This window comes from Halichoerus grypus, chromosome 5 (genome assembly GCF_964656455.1).
Source record: "Halichoerus grypus chromosome 5, mHalGry1.hap1.1, whole genome shotgun sequence".
Taxonomy (NCBI): Eukaryota; Metazoa; Chordata; class Mammalia; order Carnivora; family Phocidae; genus Halichoerus; species Halichoerus grypus.
The window spans coordinates 93,376,040-93,388,114 of NC_135716.1; the positions used below are offsets into that span (position 1 = coordinate 93,376,040).

The 12,075-nt window shown below is 53.8% G+C and overlaps 1 protein-coding gene across 8 annotated transcripts in view; it reads left to right on the forward strand.

Annotated features, from left to right (window-relative positions):
• Window positions 1-12,075, forward strand: part of SYT6 (synaptotagmin 6) — a 58,345-nt gene that overhangs the window by 34,035 nt on the left and 12,235 nt on the right. For all 8 annotated transcript variants that reach the window (XR_004916156.2, XR_004916155.2, XM_036088446.2 and 5 more), the window contains exon 4: window positions 9,913-10,033. Coding sequence is in view for 6 of the 8 variants with exons in the window: in XM_036088446.2 (XP_035944339.1) it covers window positions 9,913-10,033 (121 nt within the window). In the remaining 2 variants the exon portion in view is untranslated. The remainder of the gene's footprint in view (window positions 1-9,912; window positions 10,034-12,075) is intronic.

Consider the following 12,075-nt stretch of genomic DNA (forward strand, 5'->3'; position numbering starts at 1 on the left):
ACCCTTGGTTGCTCCCAACAAAAGGGAAGGGGCCCTTCCATCCTCATAACTTTTGCTTGGCGGCATTGATATTGAATGGCTTTGGTTATGTTCCATGTCACAGTGATTCTACTAGGATCTGATCTAGGGCGGCCTCAGAATCCCCTCATTTCCCTTGTGCTGCAAACTGAGGATGCACAAGAATCACCTGGGAAGCTTCTCAATCATTCACACCCCACCTTCGGAGGTTCTGACTCAGTATGTCTTAGGCACAGCTCAAGAATCAAGCTTCCACCTCCCCTGAGGGAGGTCTGGCACAGGAGATTTTCAGACCATACTTTGAGGAATACCTTATGAGGCTCAACCCCTAAGCCATCTCGTTACCAGGGGAGTCACTCCTGGACAGACCAAAGACTGAGGTTAACCAAGGTCCACTCCTGTCACCCACCCTCTTCAACCACCTTCTTAACCAAGTGCATCCCACAAAGCTTAGTTGTTCATTCATTCAGTGATATTTGCTGAGCATGTGTTATGTACCAGGCACTGTGCTCAGTCCTGGGAATACAAGTGGTGAGTAAAATATAGAGCCAGGACTAGGGTCAGGGAAACAAGGTGCCTAGGGGACAGAAGTGAAGGAGGCCCTCACTCTTGGAGGCATGCCTGAACTTGAGAGGGAGGGCCTACTTCCCTTTTGTACGCTGGGCACCTGGTTTGCTTCATCCTAGTCCTACTCCTGGTGAAACAGACCCAGTCCCCGTCCTTCAGGAACACACAGTCCAGAGCAGGGGTGTGGCTTGGGAGGAAGTGGCCTGAAGGGTGGGGGGACACCTGCCATGTGATGAGTTGGGGAAAGAATGGTCAAACGGAGAGAGCAGAATATGCAGAGTCCTGGGAGCAGGGAGACCCTGGAACTCTTCAGTTGCTGTGGGAGGGCGAGGGTGAAGACTTGGACCCTAATCAGGTAGGGCCCTGTGGGTCTTGGTAAGTGTTTTGAATTTTATTCCTAGTGCAAGGGGAAGCCCTGGAAGGTTTTAAACAGAGGAGCACGTGCTCCATCTTATAATTTTGCAAGAGCACTCTGGCTGCTGTGTGGAAAGTGGAATGGACAAACACGGGAAGCAGAGAGGTCCATTAGGAGGCGGTTGTAAGTGGGCAGGTGAGAGATGGTTTTGCCCTCTGTGTGGTACTGGAGATGGAGAGAAGTGGGCAGGCTTGAGACTGAATTTGGAGGTGGAATTGACAGGGCTTGGTGATGAACTACTTGCAAAGGAGAAAGGAAGGCAGGCATCGACGATAATGTCTTGTTTCTGGCTCTGAGCAACTGGGGGGTTGCTGGGGCCATTTCCCCAGTTGGGCAAAACAAGGAGAGGATGTACATGGCAGATCAAAGTTCACCTTTGAACATCCGAGAGATTTGAGATTTCTGTGAGACGTCCACATTGAGACATCGTGTTGGATATATGAGTCTGGAGTCTAGAAGAGAGATCTGAGAAGGGCTATAAATTTGGGAGTCCTGAGAATGGAAATGGGCATTAACATTACAGATGAGCAGAGAGAGAGAATGAGTGTTTAGAATTCCACTGTTTAGAGGCAGAGGTGGGAGGAGGATGGAGCAGGAACTGGGAGGGAGAAGCCAGAGAGGTGGGAGGAGAACTGAGGGAAGCGGGTGCTCCAGAGCAGGATGGTCAAGTGCAGGAGAAGCTGCAAAGAGCCTCTTCACACAACAGCCACACCACTGTAAGACCAAGAGATTCTTGCGTGTCGGAGTAGGAGGGGGGTGAAGACCTAAACCCTCAGGTCAGCAAAGAAACAAGGAAGCTAAAGCTCCAGTCACCGGCCATTTGAGTATGTGCCCGTAGCTGAGACCAAAACCCTGACTGTTTGGCATCCTCCAGGGCACCTGTTGGCAGAAATGCCCCTCGGCTGCTCCAGGAGACCATCTCACTGGGACCAGGGCATCTTCCCTCCTGCCAAGAGCCCCAGCTGCCACCACTCTGCTCGGGGCAGAGATCAGATCACTCACTGCCGAGATGCCCACCCTCTCCCGGGGGAAACAGCTGTTTGACAGCCACACAGCAGGACAACTGGAGGCTAGAAATGAAGACGGATTCCCATCGTTAACTTCATTAATGTGCCATTTATTCCTTTCTGTCATTAATGAGATGCCAGTGGAGGACCAGAGCAGAGTCCCTGGCCTTCCATGGACAAGCACCCATGGGGCCGACTTTCCAGCTTGACCCAGACATTGCCTCCATCTCTTCTAGAACTTTCCCAAACTCTACTCTCCTCAAGTTCCTTCCACCCCCTCACAGCCCCTCCTCCTCTCCGCCCACCTTTTAAAAAGTCATTAGGAAGAGATCTGCACCTCCCAGTGTGAGTCTGACTCACGGATATTTGCCCAAAAGTAATGGTGCGTGTGAAACACTAAACCCCTTTTTGAGGGCAGGTTCATGGAGGAGAGGCTGAGAAAAAGTTTCTTAAATAAAACCGTCTGTTTCCCTGAAGATGCTCAGATACAGAAACATTTGCCTCCCACCGACGTGCTTTACTCTCTCCACGTCCCAGGGACCCAGCCCAGCCCGAGGATCTCACCCACTTTCTCCTGCATGCCCCGCCTCCCGCAAGCTGGAGGTTCTCCCTCTTTCCCGGGAGCCATCCCCGGCTCTCAAGGCTACAGCTGGAATCCATTGAGTTCACATAAGACACCTCTCTCCTGCCAGATCACTTATTCATATCGCTGCAAAGCCCTTGGGGCAGAAAGCATTTGAGACAACAAGCAGGCAGGGATGGAACTCAGAACAAATGGAAACTGCCCCAGCACCCCGCAGGGAACCCGAGCATCAACACCGCCCTTCCACCTCGGCCACCCCCAGCATTCTCCCCACAGCCCTGGAAGCCCAGGTCTGAGGAGGGGCAGGGAAGGAGCCAACCCACCCTCAGTCCCTCCCCCCCCCCCCCCCCCCCCCCCCCCCGCGCGCTCACAGTGGGAGTCCTGGAAGCAGCCGGGGAAGGACCACACCCACCCCTTGGATGCACTCCCAGCAGAGAGTGGAGCCAGCCCTGGGGGCGCTGGGCGGGCAGGGTGTCAGTCTCTGCTCTCCTCCCCTGCAGCCCCATCATCCAGCAGGTCACTAGAACCTGCTGATTGAGCCTCAGAAACGCCCCGCCTTTGCTTCAAAGCATTTGTAACACTTGATCTTTCAACCCAGGGGCAATGGGGACCCCCAGTCAGACCAGGGGAGTGAGAGTAGGCAACCCAGGAGGAGGGAACAGGCAGCTGGCCTGGAAAGATGAGTGTCATCCAGAGCCATCAGCGGTAGGGACAGATGATTTCAGGCAGTGGCAAGAGCAGGGCGGAGGCGTGGAGGAGCGTTTGGGGAAGTAGGGAGCCATAGGGAGGCAGGATGGTGTGGTAGCTAATACTGTGGGCTCTAGAGCCTAGTTGCCTGGGTTCATACCTCAGCTCTGCCATTTCTTAGCTGTGTGTCTTTGGGCCAGTCGCAGCCTCTCTGTACTTCAGTGTCCCCATGTGGGGAATGGGGACAGTAAGAGTGCCCCTCTCGTAGACTTCCGTGAAGATTATATGGAGCTTAGGCACTTAGGACAGGATGGTCTGTGCTAGGGCACTTGAAGCAGAATGACTGGCAAAGCCAAATCATGAAGACACTTGAATGTTACTTGATTCTTTTTTTTTTTTTTTAAGATTTTATTTATTCATTTGATAGAGAGAGACCCAGCAAGAGAGGGAACACAAGTAGGGGGAGCGGGAGAGGGAGAAGCAGGCTTCCCGCGGAGCAGGGAGCCCGATGTGGGGCTCGTTCCCAGGACCCTGGGATCATGACCTGAGCCGAAGGCAGACGCTTAATGACTGAGCCACCCAGGCGCCCCAGTGCTACGTGATTCTGTATGATGCTCAGGCTGACTCCTGGAAGCTCAAGGAGGTGGGCTGAGGGGTTGAAGGTAGGAGCCCTGCGTGTCCCGTCTCTGAGCCACTTTTTATCTGTTGTACATATTTGCACTTCTGGATGAAGAAGAGGTTTTCCATCTACAAAACGGCTCTAAAATGGGGAGCCATTGAAGGATTTGGAGCAGGAGAACAGCCCCCTGTTTACAGCCAGGAGGATAGGTCAGAGGGGATAGGCAGGGAAGGGAGGTCAGAAAGCTCAGAGGTCCGGGCGAGCGTGGTGTGGGTCAGAGCTGAGGTTGTGCAGAAGGGAGGTGGGGAGAGGCCCCAGGGTCGGGGGGACACTCGGAAGGCAGAACAGCACGGAGGGCTAGGTGTGGTGTCTGTGAGGGGGCGCCGAAGCTGGGCTACTCTGGCTTCCCCTCTTCCCCTGCCATTCTCTCTCCACAAGCCTGCTGACGTCTCTGCTTTTCACAGGGAATAAAATGCAAACCTCTTTCAAGGCCTCTGAGATCTGGCTCTGCCTCCCTTGGCTCCCCACCCCCCTTCCCCTGCCCCATCCTGGTCCCCGCTGCCCCAAACCAGCATGTTTCCAGAGGCACTGCTCACCTCTTCTTCCTGGTGGCTAGCTGCCCCCTCCCTTGTTCAGGTCTGACCGCCTTCCCGACCACTCTGTCTAACCTGCCCCCCCATTTATTTACTGAGCATTGACTATGGATCAGGCCCTGGGCAAGACACGACAAGTATGATGACGAGTGAACCCAGACCCCATCTCTGCCCTCAAAGAGCCCACGATCTAAGGAGAACACAGCATTTGTCACATAATCCCCATGAGCACCAGGAAAGTTACGGTGGTGGCCTGGGCTACGGAACAGGAGGTCTGTGGTACTTTGGGGGCAGAGTGCAGAGGAAATGGCCCAGCCCCAAGTGCCAGACTCCATCTCTGACTCAGCTCTGCCCCTGATTCCAAGCCTCAGGCCTTCACAGAGGGATTGCTCACTGGATGTTTTTCTACCCACTGGAGCCAAGTGTCTCTCTTCCAGGCCCCCCTGCCCTGGGGTAGCTTAACAGCACTTCCTGCCCCGTGCTTCAGAGATCCTTTTAGGTCTCCTGCGGCCTTCCTAAAAGTATAGTGGATGCTTCTCTGCTGATGATGAGAGATTCAGACAAGCCACTTAATGATTAAGAGACAAGAAGTGTTCTCTAAGAGATGGGGAAGCATGATTCTTGCTTCGCTCAGTCTGGATTCCCAAGACAGACACGGAGCATGGACGCCACTGATTGCCTACTTGGGAGGAAGAGAAGGCGGCTAGCCCTGGAGAAGAATCAAACACTTGGGGGCAGCGGGGACCGAAGGAATGAGAGCATTTGGATTTCAAGGCGAAGTTGCTAGATTCCTTGAGGTGGGCGATAGACAACAGTCAGGCATCCTTGGGCCATCTCAACTGGTGATGTTGATGGTAGGTTTTCCAGCGTGAATCCTCGGTTTGTATGGCTGGCAGGGAGGGACCTGGGGGCTAGAACGTTTAGGACGATCATCTCATTTTACAGAGATGAGAAATGAAGTGCCCAAGTTCTCGTGGCTGGTTGGAGGCTGAGGGACTGAAGCCCAAGTCTCCTGACTTGTGGTTCACTGCTTTTTCCTGGGCAGCCCACAGATAGGAATTCTCTTCTACGCTTAGGGCTCTGTGCGTGCATCGAAGAGAAGGAAATGCTGTTGCAGACAGCCTACTGGGGAACCAGCAAGAGCAATGGCATGCCGTGGACGGGACTTTCAGAATCTTACTGCCCAGATGCCTGGGCACTACAGCCAGGGGAGAGGGCTGGTATCAGGTGGACGGGTTGCACCTAAAGGCAGACTTTTCCAGGAGCCAACACCCTGGCTGTCCCTCCCCTGGCAGCAGGTCTGCCCCCTCCAAACTCTAGCCAGGACTGAAAGCCAACTGCTCCTGGGCCCCTATCTGCCCCCTCAGCCTGCAGGTTAGCAGTCGAGAGGGCCAAGTTCATTTCTGCCCATTTCTGGACAGCAGTGACCTCTCCATCACTGGGGAGCTCATTACCAATCACGGGCCCTAAGGCGGCCTCCCCTGACAGCCAGTGAAGATGAAAGCAATAATGTGCGGACTGTTCTGCAGCCCCTGGTCACCCTGGTTTTATTAAAGCCAAAGTCTCAGGCATCACTAATGAGGATAAAAGGCTGGCAAGGAATATAGGATCTGGGGCTGAAACCTCCTAAGAAAGGGGGTGGGGCAGAGCAAGGATCTGGCAAGACCACTCAAGGGGGCTGAGCTGGGGCCCAGCTTTCCAGAGAGGGAGGTGGCTGCCAGGAAAAGCTGACTCTCTGTTTGCTTAGCCCCCCATCCCTCTATTTACTCAAAAGTAACCTGTTTATTTTCCTTTATCAAACGGGCCAGGCCTCTGCTGCCTGCATGTACAGGGGAACAACACCCCCCTTGATCCATTGAGCCAAGGGCAACCAACTTGTGGTCAGGCCCCGTGAGCCCAGTCACCCACGGCAGAAGGTCCTGGGCCCAGCTGCAGGCCCCTTGACTCCTGTTTTCTCTCCGCCTGCAAGTCATGGGGGGATCTTGTCTCGTTCCCTTTCCTATGGATGGAGAAAGGAGTTCACGGTCGGGAGCAGGGACCAGGGTGGGGGTAGAGAGTCCCACCCCACGCTGTAGACTCAACACCCGCGTGCTGTCCAACTGCCACAGTCCTGTCCAAGAAAGGGCACCCCTGCAGAAAAGAAGGGGGCCCTGCTGGGTCGGTGCTCCCCTGGAGGGAGCCATCCTTGAGAGCGGTGCAGAGAGCTGCACTTGATTCCATTTACCCCGAGAGATCTCCCACACCCCGAGCCAGTCTCCTGAGTCCATAAACAAATCAACTCAGACTCCCCCAAATAAGACAGCCCTTAAAAGGGCCACTCTGCATCACAGGATGACAGTGGTAGGGAAACCAGTCCCTTCAGAGGGGCCACAGGATTCCTTCCAGGCCCGACCCTGATGGCAACATTGACGTGGAGAACCATTCCTTCCAGGGCTCTCCTGGCTAAGATATGACCATGTGTTTCTACCTGCATTCATGTAGCTCCTCTCGTGCTCGGGCCACCTCCGAAGCACGAGTAGGTGTAAAGCAAGGCCTAGCCCCAGAAGGGCCTCCAGTCACCAGATGCTGGTGGGAGGGCACGGCGGCAGCAGAGGGGGGGACTTGGTAACACCTGTGGCTCAGGGGCAGAAGGTGCTGCAGGGGTGTGGGGGAGAGATGCTCTCTGTGGGCTGGACCCTGGGTGAGGACCCCTGCAAGATGCATAAGATTGTCTATGCCAAGACAAGAGGAGGAACATTCTGGCAAAAGGGACCAAAGCCACATCAGCCCTGTGGAGCAGAGGATTGGCATAGAGGAATAGAGAAAATAATCAGGTGGGGTAGTAAGACGGGACCCCATTGTTGAAGGGCCTCAATGCAAGCTAAGAAGATGGACCTTGATTCCAGAAGCCGAACAAGGGGAGCCACTGGGGTGTTCAAGCAGCAGGCTTCATCTATATAAATGGGCACCAGAGCACTCACTAGTCACGCAAGTTACTTAACTTGGGCCAGCTACTTCCCTTCACCAAACAGTCCTTTCCTCCTGTTTGCAGGGGGGATAATAAGAGCACCTAGCTTGTAGGGCTGTGGTAAGACTCACTGAGATCATTTGACAACAGAGTTGGCATATGGCAGACACATAAGAGTGTTAGTTCTTCTCGCTGTTACTGAATCTGAAAGGTTTCTCTAACTTTGGGCAGGAATGAACCTAGGAGGGTTATGAGGGAAATAAAGCGAGCCAGGGGCCCCCTTGTATCTCAGTGCCTTGGTCAGAGATAGAACTTTCAGCCAGGTGCACCGGGGACCTGCTACATGATGGGAAGGTCACACTCCCTCAACACCATGCCACAGGGCCATTTCCTGTGTCTCCCTCTTTGGACTAGGGGACCAGGGAGACAGGAGCCACACCTGAGGGAGATGGGGACCCTGGCACCTTCTTCTAACTGGTACACCCCACGAGACCATGTGTGTGTTGAGGGAGGGACTGTGTCCTCGCCACAGAGCACGGAGCCAAGGTCTAGAGGGGCCAGGGTCACCTTGGGGTGCTCCCTGGGTCAGCTGGAAGGTGCTCCAAGATAGAGAGTTCGAGGAGCGCTCTCCTGAGTCGAGAGCCCAGCTGCATCTCCCACCAGCTGTGTAAGCCTGGGCAGAGCTTCGAGACCTGAGTTTGAACACTGAGCTCTTGAGTCTGTGAAGTGGAGGGAATAAGGACAACGCTCCCCGCCTCACAGAGTTGATGCGCGCATAGGAGCTCGTGGGTGTGGGTCTCAGCTCCCGGCTGTGCGGCGCCACAGGGTCCCGTGTGCTGGAGGGGGTCCCGCCTCTACAGAGCGTATAGCTCTGCCCCAGCCAGACCCCCTCCTGGGGAGCTGGGGGGTTCCCCTTCTGCTACTCTGGGATTTAAAGACCAAGACTGCATCTCGAGCTAGGGCGAGGGTGGGTACCAGTTCCACCCAGAGGAGAGCCCTGGGACCACATGCTCTGGAGGGTGATGGGAGAGGCTTGGATTGTCTCCAGCTGGGGCCGGGTATCAGGTGTCTCTAGGAGTCCCCGGTCAAGGGGGGTTCTTTGTGAGGAGAGGGAACAAAAACCTTGGTGTCGCCCTTGACTGCTCTCTTTCTCACACATCGCCTCCTCAGGGAGGCCTTCTCTGGCCAGCCTGTCTAAAATTCAAACAACTAAGCCTCCCCCTATGTGCATTACACATCCTCCTGCCCTGCCTTACATTTTTCTCCTTGATACTTTGAACGGTCTTTTTATCTTTTTTTCTTGTCCTGCGCCCAAGTAAAATGTAAGCTCCGTAAGGGCAGTCGGGGCGGCGGGGGGGGTGTTGTATTTTGTTCTTTCCCATATCTCTAGCACCCAGAACAACACCTGCGCACAGCAGGTGCTCAGTGAACATTTGTTGATTGACTGAACGAATGAATGAGCCAGTGGATGGCCCCATCTGAAATCAGAGCCACTCCAAACCGTGCCCTCTTCCTCCACCCAGTGTCGGGGGTGGGGGGCACCAGGCCAGCCTCAGAGCCTGGGGGGAGGTCTGGCAGCAACAGCATCCTCCTTCATCAAGTGGGGAGCAGGGAGAGGAAGCAGTCCGGCAAAGTGCTATTTAACTTGACAGACAGACATGCTTACCCTCTTTGAAGTTTTCATCTTCCCCGTTACTGAGAAACTTCCTAGGATTCGGAGCCCCCGGGGGCAGGCGAGGTAGCAGAGTGTATAGTCCCTGCCGGGTCATATTTGAAGGATGATCACATCTGAGGGAAAAAGGACAAGGTGGATCCGAGACGTGGAGACGTGGCACAGACCTGGGATGGGGAGTGCACATCTCCTTGGTGGGCCGCATGGCCTGAGCCAGGTCACGATCCCTTGTGCTTTCGTGCCGAGGTCTGGAAGTTAGAGAGCTGGGCAGGTCTCCGGAGAGGTGGGGAAGCTGCTGGGCAGAGGGACTTGTGAGGAACAACAAGCTGGGGGCTGGAAGACCTGCCGGGAGAGAGCGCTGGATGGCCAGAGGGTGTCTTGTGCAGGACGCTGTCATGACCTCAGCGAGGCAGGGGGCTGGGGTGTGGGGTCAAGGGGACCAGCGGCCAAGAAGGGCGAGCTGGAGGGGAATGGGGCTGGGCCACTCCGGGGCTGCTGGTCTCGAGTCTACAGCCAAGGGGCACATGGAGGGCAGGGCAGGACACAGCAGGATGGCAAGGACCGGGACCAGCACCTGAGCAGAGTTGAGAAGGAACAATGCACGGGGCAGATTCTACTGAAGAGGCAATATCGTTATCATTGTCTTTTATTCCCAGGTACTCCCAGCATGGAGGCCAGACCCTCGGGTCCAAAAGACGTGGTACTCTGCCTCAAAGAGCCTTCTCCTGGGCCCCAGAGTGGCCCGCGGCAGTGGCCCTGGGAGCCATGTGCCTCTCATCTGCCCTCTTGTCTGCTTCTTTGCAGGAAAGCGTGGATCTGGGAGAGATCATGTTCTCCTTGTGCTACCTGCCCACAGCGGGCCGGCTCACCCTCACAGTGATCAAATGTCGGAACCTCAAGGCAATGGACATCACGGGCTACTCAGGTACCTCTCCTCCCCAAGTGGCCTGCCAGCCACCCAGACGTTAGCACCTGGAAAGATGCTTAGAGAGAAGGGGGAAGAACTGTCAGTACTCTTAGAAGAGGAGCACCAGCTCTGGATGCCAATCCCAGTTCTGTCCCTTCCTCGCTGTGCAATGCTTTGATTTCCAAATCTGAAAAAAATAACTTATGCAGGTTGCTTTAAGGGATAAATGAGTTCATTCGTGTAGGTGCTTAGAGTTGTGCCAGACACATAATATACGCTCAGTAGACGTTAGCTCTACCTATCATTTTCAAAACCTCAAAGGAGAGAGAGAATAAGAAGTAAAGACCTAGGAGAAAAAAAAAATAAGGAAAATCTTTCTAGTTATACGAGGCCCCAGGACTTTCAAGGGTTTTGTCAAGTTTGAGTGTGTAAATGTTTGTAGGTCAGCACAGCCCCACGCAGCCCTGCAGACCTAGTCAAAGGGGCAAAGCCGCTGCAAAACCAAGTGTATTTGTATTTTGAGTTTTTCTGCAGGGCTCCCGGCCCCAGCCTCAGCACCAGGATTGCTGTTAGGTACAGAAACAGTCCTGTTCTAGCAACTGAGCCCAGGCTTGCTTGGGGGCCGCTGCTGAGACGGATCCTTTTCCATGATTCTGCAAGTCGTTGTCAGAGAAGGTATTTGAGTTTTGATACAACAGAGGCTTAGCTTGAGTCCCAGGAGCTTCCTTCCCCCTGTCGGCTCACATTAGCCCGAGAAGAGAAATGAGGTGAAGTGTCCCGAAGAGCAGAGGCGCAGAGCAGCCTGGCTGCACTCAGAGTTGCAAATGTAGGAAAAGGCTTGTTTCCCTGGACCCATCACCCAAGAGGCTCTTCTGAGGAATCAGATTTCCAGTGTAAAACCACTCCAGAGGTGCCAATTTTTCCTTTTATTCATTATTTATTTGCCTGGAAAACTCCTTAGTATCGTCACAGATGCCATAAAAGGGGATTGGGTCCAGTTGCAAACCTCCAGGCCCAGGTGCAACTTGGTGTAGTTGGAAGGACATGAGGTATTAGACCTTGAAAAATGAGGTTTCGGGGAAGGTGGTTGGAAAACGCTGAAGCAACGTGTATTTGTTGCCGCTTTGACCCCCTGGGAGCCTCTGCTCCCAGCCCCCACTGTCTCTGTGCAGCATTCACGTCTTCCAGGCCAAACGCTCCCCAAGATAGCGCCCACCCTAATGCCTCTTCTTCCACTGAAGCTCTTTGGGGAGGGCGTGGTGGGAGAGCTTGAAGAGCCTCTTCCGACATGTGCAGAGCTCTCAGGCCCCAGCAAGTCGGCTTCCTCCAAAACTACAGCCAGTGTAGATTCCATTTTAATATCAAAATAAGTGCATGCTGAGGAGAGAAATTCACTGAGGACTCTCAAGGCTGCTGAGGGAAATAGGATTTTGCTGCCTAAGTCCCCACACTATCTTCTCTGGTGTAATTAAATTGATGTACTAGAGAGAGCTTATGGCGAAGCCACTGAGGTAACCATAAGGGCCGTTCCACATCAGAGGGTTGGGGGGAGAGATTTTTCTCACGCTAAATTCTAATCTCCCTCTTGCAATTGACCCTCTTTTCTACCTGGGTTTGGAATCTGCTATTAAATTGCAGCTTGATTCTGACAATTCAGGGGTCCTCTTTTTGTTAGGGATTTCTGTCTGTTTGGTTCACAGATGTAAGCAAGTGTCTGGAACAGTGCATACAACACAATGGGCATTGAATAAATATGTTTTGAATGAATGAATGAGGGATAGCACGAGGAGCCTTGTCAGAGGGTGAAACAGTGTGGGCATGCATGCCAGGGGCCTCTCAAACTAGATCTCCTGTTTTTGAGGATGAGTTTCATGTTGCCTTCGGCCCAGACTGCTTGGATATTGGGCTAAAGCAGGGAGTGAATGGAGCTTATTGCCTGTTCTTGATTTCTATGACATTGACCGCCAAACCTGAGGGTCTTCCTAGTCTCCTCGATTTAACTAGTCATGAATCAATTCCCTAAGCCCATCTACTGGAACGATGACAATGAAAATAACACA